This window comes from Cavia porcellus, unplaced genomic scaffold, assembly GCF_034190915.1.
Source record: "Cavia porcellus strain 051 isolate PalLab524CR breed Dunkin Hartley unplaced genomic scaffold, mCavPor4.1 scaffold_8, whole genome shotgun sequence".
Taxonomy (NCBI): Eukaryota; Metazoa; Chordata; class Mammalia; order Rodentia; family Caviidae; genus Cavia; species Cavia porcellus.
This window is the reverse complement of record NW_026947491.1, coordinates 79,844,275-79,861,434: the sequence shown is the minus strand read 5'-3', so window position 1 is coordinate 79,861,434 and position 17,160 is coordinate 79,844,275. Positions and strand designations below refer to the sequence as shown.

Below are 17,160 nucleotides of genomic sequence, written 5' to 3'. Positions count from 1 at the left end.
AGAGAAATGTAGGGTGGGCTTTTTATTCATCTTACAAATTTCTCATCTCTCAAGATTCACAGTTCCGTGTTGTACCTTGCCTAGTGCCTAAAAACAACTGCTTCACACATATTGCCAGTTGTGTGGTTGTTCACAGTGGGGAATGTGGTGGACTGACAGCTGGTGGGCAGCTTGTATCACCCTGCTGAACTGAATCAGCGTGGTGCTGGGTGTGGAAGGCCCACCTGAGGAGTGTTGCCAACAGCAGAAAGAACTGGAGAAGAAGATGGGGTGCTGTTGATTCCCCTGGAGAAGCTTGTCGTGCTGGCTTTCCTGATACGAGTTTGACTGTTGTCATCGTCTGGAGCTAGGGACCGCGTTGTTGCTGAGAATGTCTGTGGCTGTTTTGGGGGACCCTGGTCCTTACTCTGAGTGAAGCTTCCTGGCTCCAGTACGGATCTTTCCACTTGCTGATACAGATCCTTCATCTCACTGGCACAGACTTTCTAGCTTCCACCTCTCACCTTTGGGCCTTCCCAGGGCAGGTCCTGAATACAGACTTGCATGAGACATTGTCCTTGGCTCTAGGCCTCCAGCTGGACTCGTGGAGGACACTGCCATGGCATCCAGGCCCTCAGCTGGATTCTTTGGGTGTGTACTGTGTGGGCAGATTTCCTGCACTCCTCTGCATTTGACACTTTGGGTGAATGTTATTTTATAAAATAAGTCTATGAATTTTGTGCTCTGTGTTAAATCCTTTCCCTTGTAAGCCCTAGACTAGAACAGGGGATAAGTGTGGTAGTCATTACTTTCCCCTTCCCATGGCCGGTACTAGAAGTTCTGTCAAAGGCATTAACGAAACCTGACAAACTAATTTCAAATTCAACATGAATATAATAAGTAAGTATGTAAGAACAGCTCAGATTATTAGACAGGAAAAAAAAACTGGAGGAAACTTGTCCAATCCACCTTGAAACATACCATAAAATTATAGTAATTAAGCTATGGTGATAACAGTATAGGAAGGGGAAACCAGGGAATATTCCAGAAGCGGACCCATTACATATGGAAAATTGTGATAAAGACAGCATTTCTAACCAGTAGGGAAATATATGGTCTATTTAGTATGTGATTAGGAAGGCAGACGAGGTTTCTATTTTTAAAATATAAAATTGAATCTTTATTTCACACTGTATATTGTACTGGAATTCAAAAACTAAGCATTAGAAATTGTCCAGATGATGCTACTCTTCCTCCCAGTGTATTTAAGTGAACATAGAGAATTAACAAAGCAGCTGCTTCTCCACTTAGTATTTGCTTTTTTTAAAAATGCATGGACTTAAGTAATTAAAGTTCTTTGTGTCTCTGCCCTGTACTTTCTAGGAGTTACTCCTAGATACAAGACTCTGTGGCACTGGGATGGTGCACACTAGTGTGAGGAAATGAATACAGTTTAATTCCCTGGGCTAACAATGTTTATAACCATGCATCTTAACTTACCGAAGTATTTTAGTCCATCTATTGGTAAATATATTTATGCTTTTGAAATATAAGTTAATCTTTTTAGAAATCAATTTGTCAAATATCAATTTTTATTGCAGTTATTCCTCAACAAGTAATTTATCCTGTTCTTTTGTTTTGCTTTCTGCATAATTTATGATGATAAGAATTTTCCCAAATTAAACTAAATTGTCATGTGGCCATGTTATAAGATGTGAGGAAAACATTCAGACTCATGATTAAATACATGACCTATGTATAAACAGAAGATGAAGTAGCTAGCACATACAAAATATTAAATGTGACTTCTGCTTGGTTGATGAGATTTTGCAACTTTAACATTTTTTTATATTGCTGAAATTTATGTATGTATGTATGTATGTATTTTTGGTGCCAGGGATCAAACTCATGACCTCCTGCTTACCAGGCAAACACTTGAGCGTCTGTGCTAAATCCCCAACTATGTTGCTCAGTTTAAAAAAATAATTTTTCTTGAAAGTATTAGTGAAGAGCACACTTATTTCTTGAAGTATATGTTCAAGGTATGTAAGGAATATTATCACTTTTTAGTAACAAAAGATTTTCTCAAAATTTAAATTGTTGGGGCTGGGGATTTAGGCATAAGCGCCTGCCTTGCAAGCAGGCAGTTGTCAGTTCGATCCCCGGTACCGATAAAAAGGAAAAAGACAAAAAAAAAAAAAAAAAAAAAAAAAAAATTAAATTGTTGCAACTCTCTGTTTTTATCTATTTATTTATTTTTGTCTTTTTGAGACAGGGTCTCACTGTGCAGTTCAGGCTGGCCTTGGGCTCACTTTGTAGCCCAGGCTGGTCTCAAACTTGCATCTTGCACCCTTAATCCGCCTGCCTCAGCCTCCTGAGTGCTGGGAGTCCAGGACTGTGCCACCATGCCTGGCTCAACCCCAGGCTGGGAAACCAAGAATGCTTTAAAAAACCAAGAAGGTTTTTAAAAATGATGTACATTATGTGGTAATGTATTTATTTATGGTGGAAAAGAAAGTAAGAATGAGAGAACTTTCCCAACATTCTTGGTTCCCAGCATTAATTTTAGAAGTAACAATCAGTTATTTACAGTATTGGAAATGATCTTTTGACTTTCTGAAATGCAGTGTTTGATTTTAATGGTGATAAGATAGAGATATTTTTTCAACTGTGACTGTACCCCATTAAGCCCACCGTAATTTGGAAATACTGTTAAATGAAAAGTACTTTTAATGTGTCTAACCTACTGACCACCCTAGTGTGGTAGCACATCACGCTGTGCTGTTTCCCCTGCTGGTCCGGCTGCGGAGTCGCAACTGCTGCGGGCTGCTGCAGTTTGATACGGTTTGTAACCTCCTAACTTTCCTCTAGGCAGAGATCGAAATCTGAAAGATGTTTCCACTGCCTGCATGTGGCTCTGGCACTGTCATGCAGTCCTGGCTTCAAGTATATTCGTATTGTGTCCATTGCTTTGGGAAGATTTTTTTAGTATATGGAAAGTATTTTAAATAATAACTTTCACTGGCTAAATATAGAATTAGTCAATTTCCTTAAAAAGATTTTTTTCCTTGTAAGTATTGACCGGAGACCTATTCAGTTCCAGGCGCCGTGTTAGGAAGAACAGTGATGAACTGCCTGAGACAAGAGCGAGGGCCCAAGGGAGAAGGGCTTTGTGCCAGGAGGAGCAGAGTGATGCAAAATGGGAGAGGCAGGTCCAGGGCAGAGATGTCAGAATTTTGCCCAAGAAAAATCCTAAGCCATCGCAGGTTTTTAAGCAGAAAAATGACCCAATATGATTTTAGACTGAAGAATGGCTTTTGTTGCTCGCGGAGAATGGAGGAGTCGAAGGCCATTTATGGTGGGAGACAGGCTCTGATAGTGGCGCACACTGTGGAGACGGAGAGGAGAGGGGAATCGCGCGTGGCGCCTGGAAACCGTCCACTGAGAAAAAGCTGTGGCGAAGGAGTATTAGGACAGCAAGATGAGGAGAGCCGACGTGGACACGCTCAGGGCTGCAGGTCCTGCGGGATCATAGGGAGGGACGCCCAGTGTGCAGGGGGGCGCAGCCAGAGATCCCAGCAGTTAGCGCGTTTCCTGACACACTTCACTGCTGTATTGTTTTCATTCGGTTTTTGTCTCTTGCCAGTTGTATTGATGAACCCTTTACCATGGTCGACAGTTGGCTTCTCTCCTAATGCTGACCAATTCTTTGAAAAAAAAAAAAAAAATGTTGCTTTGAGCTTCACCTTCAGTGTATAAACACCAAAACCTATCAAAGCAGACTCTTAAGACTGCCAGCTTTTTAATGTGCATATGCAAACTTTAGATCTGAACGCAATCCAAGCTCCCACATTACACAGATCGATAAGGATGGCCAGTGTGGTAGTGAGTTTCATACCGTCACACAGATGGGCAGCTGCAGAGCTGGCCCTAGAATTCAGAGCTCTGAACTTGCTCAGTAGTCAGATTTCATTGGTTTTTACCCCTACTGAAGAACTGCTTGCCTCAGAGTTCTTCACACGAATGATTTATTTCTTATGGTACCTGCCGTGTTTGGTCTCAGAGCGCTGAGGCTGGAGATGTATTTTTATAGCAAGTATATTTTAATAAAAAACAGGCAAAGGGAGCTAAGTGTATAACTTAGTGGAGGAGCACTTACCTAGCATGCAAGAGGCTCTGGATTTGATCCCCAGCACAAAAAAAGGAGGAGGAGGAGGAGGAAGAGGAACAAACTAGGGAGACTCAGATTTCTTATGAAAATACCTTAAAACTTTTCATGCCTTCTGGACCCTTTTAGTTCAGTAGCAAAAGAAAATGTGACTCTGAATATAAGCGTAAAGTCTTACATACAAATTTAGAAACTCCATGGACTCCACATTAAAGGACTGTCATGTGATAATTTGGGCTACTCGAGCACATAAGAACTAATTTTTCTAGAAAGAAGTCCAAGAATGTCCTTGTTCTCTGGAACTAGTTCCAATAAACGTGAAGGGTTTGGAGAGTAGCTCGGGACTTCCAAATACCTTGTAGACAGTTCATGTCTGCTGACTCATCAGTCCCCGCCAACCAGCGCCACCTGGGTGACGCACTCTCTGGAGGTTTTATAAGGTTGTTGGGTGATGTTAAATTACGGTTAGAAAGCTATTCATTCTTGGTGGAAATTTTATATTCTCTGAGCATTCTTAGCATTAACAGCCCTGTTAGATGTTACTTGAGCCCTGACAATAAAGGACTAACTTTGCCTCATCAAAGTGAAGGCAAAGAAAGCCTCTTCTTTTGAAGCTTATTTTTTGATGTCCCTAATTATACAGAAAGGGGAGGAGGAGGGGTTGGGGATTTGGCTCAGTGGTAGAACGCTTGCCTAGCAAGCTGGAAGCCCTGGGTTCGGTCCTCAGCTCCAAACCTGAAAAAAAAAAAAAAAAAAAAAAAAAAAAAAAAAAAATCCCTATAAAGAAAGGGGAGGAGGAAATACCAACCACAGCCTCACTTTCAGCTGCTCCTTGCCCAGATCTCTACTGTCGGTGCAAACCCGCCCTTCCTCCAGCACCAGCTTCCTCCTGGCCACGGCCTGCTCTCCCCCTTTTCTGTCATGCTGGGAGATGACTCCCAGACTCTGACCCTTCTGCTCAGGGTGCGTTAGCTAGGGAGGATAACCTACTTTTCTCTTTAGTCACAAGAGCTTAAAAATCTTGTTTCCTCTACTGAGCTTCTGATGACAGTTTGATTTTTTTTGGTATCACTACCCAAGAGTGCATTATTTGTGTGCCCCCTCGCCTCCTTCCCTAGAGAAGGCCCTGTGATGGCAGGGCCATCCCGAGCCTTCCCGAGCTACTCTCCAAACCCTTCACGTTTATCTATCCTATCAGTCTCCATCCCAGTTACATTCCTGTTGTCCGAGCAGTTCGAAGGGCCAGTCTGGCAGTGGCTAGCAAACCTTTGACTCTAAATAAATATCTCCCACCATCCCCTCCTCAGGGACAGCCACCGGTGCACTCAGCCCATTTTAAAGAGTGCTGTGTAACCGCTGTCCTGAGCCCGTCACGGCTGTGTGTGGTTTACGTAGCAGCCACCCAGACATTTTAGTGCTCTCTAAACAGTTTGGCCAGTAGAAGAAACTTTCATTTTTACCAGACATGAAAGCACAGTGGTTCAGAAGGTTCACTGCGGAAATGGCCTGGGTGGAGTCTGGAGCCTGTCCTTACTAGCTGGGGTGTGGCCCCGGCAGGCACCATTCCTATTCCTTGTGTGCTTTGGCTGATTCATCTGTAGACTGAGTCAAGCCCTGGCACCTGTTTACAGGGTTATTCCGAAGAGTAAATCAGCAGTGTAGGTAAAGTGTTATAAGTCCCTCTAGGACATACGTGTTCAGTCATGTGGATGGGCTAACAGTGTAGTGAGTGGTAGGGTTTAGCCAGTAAGGTCAGAGTGTGTTTCTTATTATCATCCAGTCATTCCACTTGATTAAACGTTTTTTCTTCATCTTTGCTTTCTTAAGATGTAAGAATCATCATGTCATCAGGGCTGGGGATTTAGATCAGTGGCTTCAGTGCACTGGCAAGCACAAGGTCATGAGTTCGATCCTCAGTACAAGCAAAAAAAAGAAGAATCATGTTGTCTCTTACAAGTATCTTTGAAAATTTGAAATATTCACATTGATTTTTTAAAAAGATAAATTAAGGAACATAGTTTGATTCCTTGCATTAGTTGGTCATAGATAGTAAGAAACTTATTTTCATGAGACTATGAGTTTCTTTCCCCAGCAGCTATATAAAATTAGTTTCCTCTCTTTGGAGCATTTCTATAATACTGTCCTCTATATTTGAATCCTTCTCACAAATATTATGGAGGACAGAAAAGCAATAAAATTATACTTATAAAATCAGAATAAGTTACTCAGCACGGAAGACTTTAATTTATGAGATAATTTTCATGAATTTCTAAAGATTATTTTACAGAGAACTTGATTATGCTTCTGTGTGTCTTTTTAATTTTTTTTTCTCACTTGATGAACCCATAAATACCAGATTTAGAGTTTCTTTGAGGAGAATTATTTTTAAGTCAGCCTTAAAACGGGGAGAACAAAAAGAAAGCATTCAGTTATGTTCCACAGCCCTAACTGGTGACTTCTAATAAATGATGAACTCTGGGCATAGAGGAAAACTACAAGTGAAATTGAAATAAAATTGCCTATGACCCTGACTCGGTCTTGCTTGGTTTTTGTTATTGCTAAAATGTTAATCATAACATAAGTGCTCATGGGAGAACATGGCGGACAGATAGCAGCAGCTACGGAGGCTCTCTGAAAGACCCAGCTTAGAATCCAGGAATGGTGTGGTGTGAGGAATCCTAAGCAAGAGAGGAGATATGCCCTGCTGACCCAAGAATGAACTGGGCTGAGAGAAACCAACTGGGAATGCAATCCTGGTGCAATAACAGGAACAGATAAAGCCTCAGCGTCGAAGCTGGAGCCCGCGGGATTGGAAACCGCGATTTGGGTTTCCTGCCGCCGCGGATGCGTCTGAATCGGCTTGGCAGGGAGACAGATTCGTGAAAGCTCTGAGAAGGAAATTGGTGAACGGAGTTGAGAGCAGGACGGGCGGGGAGCCATGCATCGACCTGTGGTGAGTCAGAGAAACTGGGACTCTTCCACAATCTAGGAGGCTCCAACAGAGGACATTCTGGGACCGGGCAGACTTGCCGGAACAAGGCACTGTAGTGACTTCAGTCACATATCCCCCTTTCAAGTGGGACTGGTAAACAGTGCCTAGCCTACGGACGCTGCTGGCCGAGACCCAGTAGGCTAGCACAGCCCAGGTCCCAGCACCTGAAGGTGACCTGGAGGGGCGGGCCCCACATAGGCTGCCTGGTCCATAACTCTCTGGTGTGCTGCGGTGGGCGGGAACACTTAGCCAGCGCAATTCAATCAGACTGTGGCCAACAGGGAAGGAAGTGGGCCTCCTATATATGCTTGCATATATAAGGAACAAAGAATATGGGAAGAGGGAGCAACAAGAAAGGCCCCTCAGCCCCCAATCCTGAGAAACAGGCAATAGTGGACACCGCACCAATAGACATAAAGCGCTATCTCCAGAGCCTCATAGACAAGTTCAGGAATGAAGTTATTAATGACCTGAAGCTATAAATAAGCAGAATAGTTAGAGGAATGCTAAGCACCACCCAAGAAAAAACAGATGGTGGAATGGAAGAACAGAAAAAGAGGGGAGAATTGTTTGATGGAGAAAATAGAGAAAGCATAGAATATGTGAAGCAGGTTCAAAGAGATTACCAGGAAACTAAAAACTCTATCGAAAACTGGCATAACAGCTTGAAAGAAACTACGGACAGATTATCTGAACTGGAGGGCAGATTTGTAATATGGGAGAATGAAATGAAAAACTTCTTAAAAATAACAAAGAAACAAACAGCAATAATACAAAGACTAGAAGATGATAAGAGGATCTATAACTTAAGAATTAAGAACATAAAAGAAGAAGTAGGGACACAAACAAATGAACTACAAAAGCTACTCACAGAAATAATCCAGGAGAATTTTCCTAATTTAGCAAAAGGTAAAGATACTCAGTTGTATGAAGCATACAGGACCTCAGCCACCTACAACCCAAACAGAGCAACACCCAGGCATATAATTAAAATTCCAGAAATCCAATACAAGAACAGAATATTAAAAGCCGTCAGAGACAAGAAACAGATCACTTACAAGGGAACACCCATCAGAATTACAGCAGACTTCTCAGCACAAACCATCAAATCACGAAGAGTGTGGGGGGAAATAATTCAAGCTTTGAAAGATAATAATCTCCAGCCAAGATTGATGTATCCTGCACAACTATCCCTGGAAATTGATGGAAAAACAAGGTGCTTCCTGGATAAAGAGGAACTAGGGAAATATGCAACCACCAATTCAACTCTACAGAGAATACTGCAGGATATTCTAAAAAAGAAAAATACGAAGAATCCAGAAATAGTGGCAGAGAGGCCACAATGAATGGACCAGAAAACAAAATGAAGAAGACAAACTGACAATTAATGACAGAAAAAGAGCTCAACAGAAATGAGGCAGAGAAGATTGGATGATAGGAACAGCTATTTTGGAAAAAATGACATCTTAATAGGTAATACTGATTTAGTATCATCTTGTTTTGAAGTCTCATCAAGCTTTTGTTCTTCTGTCTCCATTGGTCTAAACAGGTTGTATCTTACTGGATTTTATTATGTATGATAGTAAAAGCAAAAACTTTTATAGACAAGGGGATTATACAGAAACCATTGTTCATTTTCTGTTAGTTGATTCTAAATACCCTGTAATACTGTCATTCTCTTAAATGGTTTTACATTGTTTTGATATATTTGATGCTACAGTATACAAAGTTATACTCAAAGATTTCAAGGAAAGAGACAATATGGTAACTACTTTTATGTTGGGATTATCTTGTGGTGAAACACTATTTTGCTTAAATGGTTATGTTTTGATCTGCGCTGTTTTGCTGTTATGCCCTCTTTTATCTCAATCTCCATTTTATTATTTACTTTTTTATTTTTATCCTTTTAATTAAGGGAAAAATAAATAAAAAAATAGCAGGATATATTATAGTAACCCACTTTGACTCTCCATTATCTTGATTTAAAGCCCTGTATTGCTCTCACCATCTTGTTTTGACTGATGTTCCTCTATTCTGTTTTGCTTGATAGTACCAGGTTCGAAAGTTTAGGCAACAGCTGTGAAGATAGTGGGATTCATAATGACGCCCATTCTGGTTGACTATTATCTACTTTTGAAGACCTATAATGTCTCCAATGTTTTGGTTTTGCCGGTTTTGTTCTTTAGTGTTTTGTTCAATTTTATTATAACTGATGATATAGGCAATTCTATTAGAGATAGCGAGCGGGAGGCATTCTGGTAACCATTGTTGATCACCTTGTATTATGCTTTTGCATTATCTATTATGTTCACCCTTTTGATTTGACTGACTCTGTTCTGTTATGTCATATTTGGTTCTACTCTCTTCAAAAAAAGTAATAAGAACTGTGGGAGCAACAAAACCCAAAATGAGTAATTGTCATTGTACAAAAGAGAAGAAAAGAAAGTGCTCAGGGGCTGGGGATTTAGCTCAGCGGCATAAGCGCCTGCCTTGCAAGCAGGCAGTCGTGAGTTCGATTCCTGGTACCGATAAAAACGAAAACCACAAAAAAAAAAAAAAAAAAAAAAAAAAAGAAAAGAAAGTGCTCTAAATGATATAACTGCATGTATATTTAAGTGTATAAGATAAATAATGATATTACTGAGTTTTGTTGGATCATTGAACAGAACTGTTTACAGTCTCACTGTTGGAATGTCCACTTTATAAGCTTTAATTTTGTAACTTGAACAAGTATTTCTAAATGACAATATGTAATCCATTAACTAGTGATTTCCTACTGTTTATTTTTTTCTGTAAATCTGTATAACTTGTACCCTTTCTCTGCTTTTTTTCTTTTTCTCCTTAAATAAAATTAAAAAAAAAAACATAAGTGCTCATGGTTTCCTAATAGTCTAAAATTTGTTCCGTTTTGTTTGGCCCTCTGTTCTATTTTTAAACGGCACTCAAAAAAAGAAAACAGAAAGAAACTTGGAAAGGATGTTAAAGGAAGAGACAGCATGAAAGCATGGCCAAGGTGTCTGAGATTTTTCTCGTTTGTGTCAGTGGGGCGTGTGGGTGATAAGTTACCCGTGGAGGCGCTTCCGCTTGGTCCAAATGAGCAACCTGTTTTCAGTACATGGGAGCTCTCCGTGCTCCCCAAGCTTGGGAAGTTACAGGCTGGGGCAGATGGATTCTTTTGCTGGTGGTGTCACTTAAACTTTCATTCTCAGCCCACCAGTCCCTTTTCTCACAAAAGCTCCTCTACAGAGTCGGTAAGATGAGCAACAAAGACTTTCTTCGATCATATGGGTAATGCCGGAAAGAGACAGAAAAAAAACACAAGATACGTGGCTGGGAAGGAGTGTGGGAGTGAATGAAAAACCTAGAGCAGAAGCCGTGAAACTAAATTGTTTGAATAAAAGGATAAAAAGAACCGTTACTCTGCGTGGCGTGTGTTGATCTCGTAGTAGTCTGTGTAACTTCCTGTGAGAAAGGTGCTGGCTGCAGGATGTGCTGGCTGCATGGTTCGGTGACGGTGGCCTCTGACGTGTGTGCACAGCCTGACCCTTGTGTGGTGTGGAGCTGTGGGGTGATGGTGGTCAGGAGCCTGGCACAAGCAGAACCTTCTTTATTCTCTTTTCCAGATTTTCACCTGATGGCAGACTAATTGTGTCATGCAGTGAGGATAAAACAGTTAAAATTTGGGATACCACAAATAAGCAGTGTGTTAATAACTTCTCAGACTCTGTAGGGTAAGTTCAGTGTGTTTCTACATCCCTGTGTCCGTTTGCTGAGAAGATGTTTCATTATAACAATTTAAATAAATTAGGGTAATGAAATTGCTACATTAGACCATCTTATTCTCTCTTCCTAGGTTTGCAAATTATGTGGACTTTAACCCTAGTGGTACATGCATAGCTTCAGCAGGATCTGATCATACTGTGAAAATCTGGGATATAAGAGTGAACAAATTACTCCAGCACTATCAAGGTAACAAATCCTCCACCAAAAAAAAAATTTTTTTTCAATTATTGAACGGCTGCTCTGGGAAAGTCTGATTCTGCTTAGTACTGTGGCTTGGTTTCTGGGGGACTCGGGAGCTGCATTTGGGCTGACTGGAGAAAGTAACAGCAGAAGCAAGAGGGGAGAGGAAGGAAAACAGCTTTACACATGAACCGAGGGCTGTAGACGTTACTGCAGGGTTTTCAGATAGTTGCATGCATTGTAGAGAATTCAAGGAGAGAAAGCCGCTCTGAATTCTGAATTACAGAGTTATATGAGCCTCAGTAAATATTAAAACCCAGAGAAAACAGCTTGTTAATATACCTGGGCCTTTGTATTGAAACTAACAGAGAAGCGAATTGGCTTTCTTGGTTTATATTTACTTCACATAGCTAAAGTAATAGCTACCACTGGCTGTTTACCATGTGGCCACTGCTGTGCTAACCCCTCAGAAGATTTCTAAGAGCTGCCATCATTGCCCTGATTGTAAAAATAAAGGCATTGAGGCGTCAGGAGAGTAACTTGCTCAAGTAATTGATGGAGCTGATTCTGGTCTTTCTGCTGGAGAGACAGTCTTGCTGACTGCATTGCGCTGCCTCCTGCTGGAAGGATGATGCCGTCCAGAAATGAATTCTCAAACGCCGGCTCTGCACACATGTGTCATCTCTTAACCCCAAGTCTCTAATTGCTTGTGACGTTTGAGGACAGGTTATACACCTTCTAGCAGCTGATGCTAACCGACTCTTGATTGTATTGGTAATGTAGCCAAAGACGTTATACTTACGTAGTCAGCCAGATTATGTCTACCTGACGGTCTCGTTTACAAAGTTTCCTGTCTCATTCACCATAAGCAATGTAATGCCAAATTATTTATTCATTTTAGTGAGCCACTGCCTCTAATCGATTATCATTTTTCAAACTAATATTGCTAATGAGACAAAGGAGCATCTTTGGAATTAAGAAGTGTTCTCTGCAGGGAAGAAAAGCACTTTTTAAGACTATAAAGAAAAGCAATTATCCATGTTAAAAATCATGTGATAGTAAATAATTGTTGTTTGAATTTTTGTCCTTATTTTCTGCAAATTAGTTCACTCCGGTGGAGTTAATTGTGTCTCGTTCCACCCTTCGGGTAATTACCTCATCACTGCCTCTTCAGATGCTTCGCTTAAGATTCTGGATCTCCTAGAAGGAAGACTCATATACACACTTCAAGGACATATGGTATTAACACTGAGATTCTTACGTTTTAAATAATGCCTGTTTGAAGTTCAATCCGTTTTATGATATGCCTTCATCTTCCCAGGTGTACCACAAATTGCTGCTAGCACTAACAGTTTTTACTTTCAAGACTGTTTTTATGCTGTTTTTTCAAAATCCATGTCTTCCAGTGGCCATTAATTGAGTAATGCCGCCTTCATCTGTGTGTGGCACAGGTTGCCTGTGAAAGGGCCAGAAGTTCATTCATTACTTGTGATTTCCTGCGTGCAGAGGCCGTCCCGGTGGCTCTGACACAGCCGCCCACGCCCCTCCCGCACGCCTTTTGCTTATTTGAGAAGGGGAGTTTGACAGGTAGCCCCGGCCTCTCGCAGGCCCTGCGCTTGGCAGGGAGCCGTCCGTGCACACCCTCTGCTGCTGCCGCCCGCCTCTTACGCAGAGGCTCCCCTTCCTCAGCATGCCTTGACTGCAGTCAGACCTGACTCACTCTGGCCGTGGGCTCCAGAGAACCCATTTGCTTTGGAGAGGAAAGCCATGTTCTTTTTCTACACCCTTTTATTGGAAAGAAAGCTGATAGCTTGGCTTATAAGCCTTATTTCTTTGTCGTGTTTCTCCACTGGTTTAGAGCCAAGTGGGGCAGGCAAAGGGAGACATTTTTTATGTATATAGTTATGTGAAGCATTCCTCCCCGGTGGGGAGTCAGCCTGCTTTGAATTTTTTAGAACACGTATTTTAATGTACAGGAACTTGCTCTTAACCAAGCATGAGCTGTTTCCACCTGGAAATGGAAGGACTTGGCGGCCTAGCAGGGCAGGAGCCCTTCTACCTGTGCGTTCCCTGCTGGTCACCGGCTTTGCTTTATCTTTTGTTCTGCAGCAATGGAGAGTGAAGCAGAAATGGACTTAGCTCAGTTAGATGTACACACATGGGGTGAGTGTGAATAAACACAGCCGGTAAGAGTGGCCAAGGATTGAAATATCCATGAAGGAAGTACAAAGCAATTGAAAAAACGAGCCCAGTATCTTAGGAGAAAAAAACAAAACTATACAGGAAGAGGAAACTGTCCACAGTCTAGACATGAAGCTGTTATGAAGCTATGAAGCTTAAGTCTGTGGAGTGATCTACCTAAAAAATTCAAAATGTTTTTCCCAAAACTGTTCTTGTGTAGTTAAGGACACATTTTAAAAATAAACAATATGTTAGTATTTTTAGGATGAGAAATAATCCCTCTTCTCTTGATTGAAAAATCTGACCTATAGGCTGTTCATCCTGTGGCTGTGCCAAGTACAACCCCACAGCTAATTTCTCAATTGAATTTTAAGTTCTGTTTTCTTCCACCGAGATAATTATAGCAACTTCCTGCCTGGCCTCCAGCCTTATTTGTGCTTACTCCTGGTCATCGTTCTCTTAATGGTGGTCCCGATTTTCACCATCACAGCTTTCCTCCTGTGTCTGGCTCTTAATCATTCAGCGGCTCGCTGTTACCCACTTCAGATGGGAGAGCTCGGTGGAGCCTGCTGTGCCCAGGGAGTGAGCGTTGTTTGTGTATCCTTGGTCCCATCACCTGCGTCCGGATCATCCCCCTCCTGCTAGTAGCTGATTGGTTGAGCACAGAAAGCCAGAAACTATTATGACTTTCTATGTGTGCGGGCTTTTCTTTAAAGGAGAAAAGATGGTTTTCTTGTGGATTTTTAGTATAGGTATTCCTTTTTTGTTAAACACCTTTGTATTCTAATACAGTCGAGTTGGTTCTTTGATTATCTTTACTCTGCCAGCATTAGTTGCTAGGACCTAGGTGTGTTCTATCAGTCTTAATGCATAAATAGTCTGCAAAAATTAGGATAAAAAGTTGATACTCATTGTCCTTTTGACCATAAGATGGTCAAAGGAATGATTTGGGGATGACAGTGCACACTGTATGTACCATTGTTGCCCCCAATTGATGTGTTTTGATTTTTTTTTCTTTTCATTTACAATAAAATGCATTTGAAAAAGAAAAAAACAAGAAAAAAGAAAGCACCACCAAGTACTTGTGTTTTGTCTCCTATTTTTTCTTAGGGACCTGTCTTTAGTGTTTCATTTTCAAAAGGTGGAGAGCTGTTTTCATCAGCAGGTGCAGATACACAGGTTTGTACACCTTTCAATTCTCTCTTTGATTTGAAATCTGACTGTGATAAAGGAATCTTTGACCTCAGCTAAGATTTGTATAGCTAGCTAGTTTGTGTATGTTAAGATGATTATCGCTGGGTTTATACTTTAATTTAGTGACAGGAAGTCTGCTGTCTGATGGCTGAAACAGTTCCAGTTCAAATAGTTTTTTAATTCAGCAGTTATTTTCTTTTGCTCATTTTTACACTGAATTATACATGAAACTCATATTTACTCAAGGAGGGGGGAGCTGTTTTACTTGAATTATTTCTTTTTGTCTGTATATCTTGTTTCTTCAAATGTTGTTTCTTCTTAAAGATGGTCCATTTAAACTATTTGAGGCAGATCTGCATTTACTTGAAATGAGCCTGATTTAGGTATTTACTCATTTTTTGTTTGTTTTTGCAGTGCTGGGGTTTCAACCAGGACCTTGAGCCAGGCATGGTGGCTCATGCCTGTAATCCCAGCACTCGGGACGCTGAGGTGGGAGGATTGTTTGAGTTGAAGACCAGCCTGGGCTACAAAGTGAGCTCAAAGCCAGCCTGAACTGCATAGGGAGACCCTGTCTCAAAAAACACAAAAACAAACAAACACACAAAAACACCCAGGACCTTGGCATTATGCTGTATTCCCAGGCTATATTATCAGTAGCAGCAGTAGTAGAATTTTTGTTATTGTTATATTTTGAGACAGGGTCTTTGGGCTGAGACTTGCATTCCTTCTCTCTGCCTCCCAGAATGCTCACATTGCCTACAGTTAATGAATAAAGTGGATGATCAGGCTGTATGGTAGTGCATAATTGTAATCCCAGCTACTCTGGAGGCTGAGGCAAGAGGATCATAGGTTTAATGCCAGCCTGGGCAATATAGCAAGACTTGCCTATCTTAAAAACAAAAAGGAACAGAGGATGTAGCTCAGTGGAAGCATGAAACAATACTGAAATATGTCTGTGTTCGTGGCTGACCTTCTTACTGCTTGGAGGGGTGAATCTTTATATTCATTTTTTTAAAACTCAATTCTGTCGTTTGTGCATGCAAGACAATAAATGCCAATATCACTGACTTTTCTTAGATCTTACTATGGAGGACTAACTTTGATACATTGCATTGTAAAGATCTTAGTAAAAGAAATCTCAAAAGACTGCATTTTGATTCGTCACCACATCTGCTTGATATCTACCCAAGAACTCCACATCCTCATGAGGAGAAAGCTGAGACTATTGAAGTGAGTATCTTGTGCACATTTGTCCTTCATTTCTGTATCAGAGTGGGCTGTGAAAGTGTGTAAGAACTAGTCCTGCCCTGAAGCACACTGACAAAGTCAATTGTTTCCACTAATAAAATGAAACTCGGTGCATATGGTACTATGTGATAACTTTAAAAGCCTCTTATATTCACTTCTTGAAGGCCTCGAAGTAAAACTAAGAAATCGTGTTGATTGGGGGCTGGGGATTTAGCTCAGCGGCATAAGCACCTGCCTTGCAAGCAGGCAGTCGTGAGTTCGATCCCTGGTACCAGAAAAAAGAAAAGAAAAAAGAAAGAACGAAATCGTGTTGATGGTAATAGGAAATAAGAAATTAAATCAGAGCCCTCTGCTAACTCTGAAGTCTGAACTGGCTTTATCATCTGGCTGTTTTTAGGACGGTCCCTTGATGAATATCATGAGAACAGTACTAAAGGGCAAGGGTTTTTATCATGGTTATTGCAGTGGGCATCTTGAAATCCTTTTATAGTGAAAGCGATTGTGAACAGTAAAAAGATTTAGACAGTAAATCTAATAACTGAGATGATTTGATTTCTAGCCTACATATATTTTTAGATATATTATCTAACTATAAGGGTTTTTTTGTTTGTTTTGGGTTTTTGTTGTTGTTGTTTGGCCTTTTTGAGACAGGTCTGGTGTGCAGGTTCAGGCTGGCGTTGAACTCACTTTGTACCCCAGGCTGGGCGCCCAAAGAGTGCTGGGATTACAGGCCTACACCACCATGCCCAGGGTAACTCTAGTTTTATGGTTTATTTTGGCTTTGGTTTTTTTTTTTTTGTGGCACTGAGACTTGAACCCAGGCCCTTGGTACTGAGCTATATCCCAACTCTCCCCCAGCCTTTTCTGTTGAGCCGAGGTCTTGCTAAGTCTCCTCAGTTGCCCACACTGGGTTTGCAGTCCCTTGTGCTTCTGCTTCCCGCAGGGCTGGATTTCAGGCCGCGCTCCACACCCAGCGTAAATGTAGGTTTTCGGTGGTGAATTCCCTTAGGTCCGGCAGATGTAAGTGTCCCCTCTGCAAACGCAAGTTCATCTTTGCTGAGTTTCCCCTCTAGAAAAGCGGTGTTATTCCATCGATTACCATTTTGTTTGATTTTTCTTAAATCTTTTCCTGAGAGCGGATGTAAGAAATCATTATTCCCTGTTCGCCTGTTTCTCTGATTGTCTTTAAATCATCGCAGAGCTTTGCTTTGCTTTCAGAGCGGGTATTCGAGCCCAGAGACTTGCTCCTGAGGGAAGACGCACGGTAGCCTCATTCACTGTTCAGAAGTGGGCCCCAAACGGGCTTCCTGTGGTGCCCGAGTCGCCCCTGCCAGTCACTTCTTAAATCTGGTTTCCTTTGTCTTGGTCTTTGCTGTGATTTCGGGCACTTCTGCTGGTCTCTGGCTCTCCGTGTGTATATACGTATCTCTTTTTC

General features: G+C 41.4%; 1 protein-coding gene across 5 annotated transcripts in view; it reads left to right on the top strand.

Moving 5' to 3' along the window:
• Poc1b (POC1 centriolar protein B) overlaps positions 1-17,160 on the top strand; it is an 84,054-nt gene that overhangs the window by 31,345 nt on the left and 35,549 nt on the right. For all 5 annotated transcript variants that reach the window (XR_010049400.1, XM_013159252.2, XM_013159253.2 and 2 more), the window contains 5 exons: positions 10,763-10,870; positions 10,993-11,108; positions 12,208-12,341; positions 14,394-14,462; positions 15,555-15,707. Coding sequence is in view for 4 of the 5 variants with exons in the window: in XM_013159252.2 (XP_013014706.1) it covers positions 10,763-10,870; positions 10,993-11,108; positions 12,208-12,341; positions 14,394-14,462; positions 15,555-15,707 (580 nt within the window). In the remaining variant the exon portion in view is untranslated. The remainder of the gene's footprint in view (positions 1-10,762; positions 10,871-10,992; positions 11,109-12,207; positions 12,342-14,393; positions 14,463-15,554; positions 15,708-17,160) is intronic.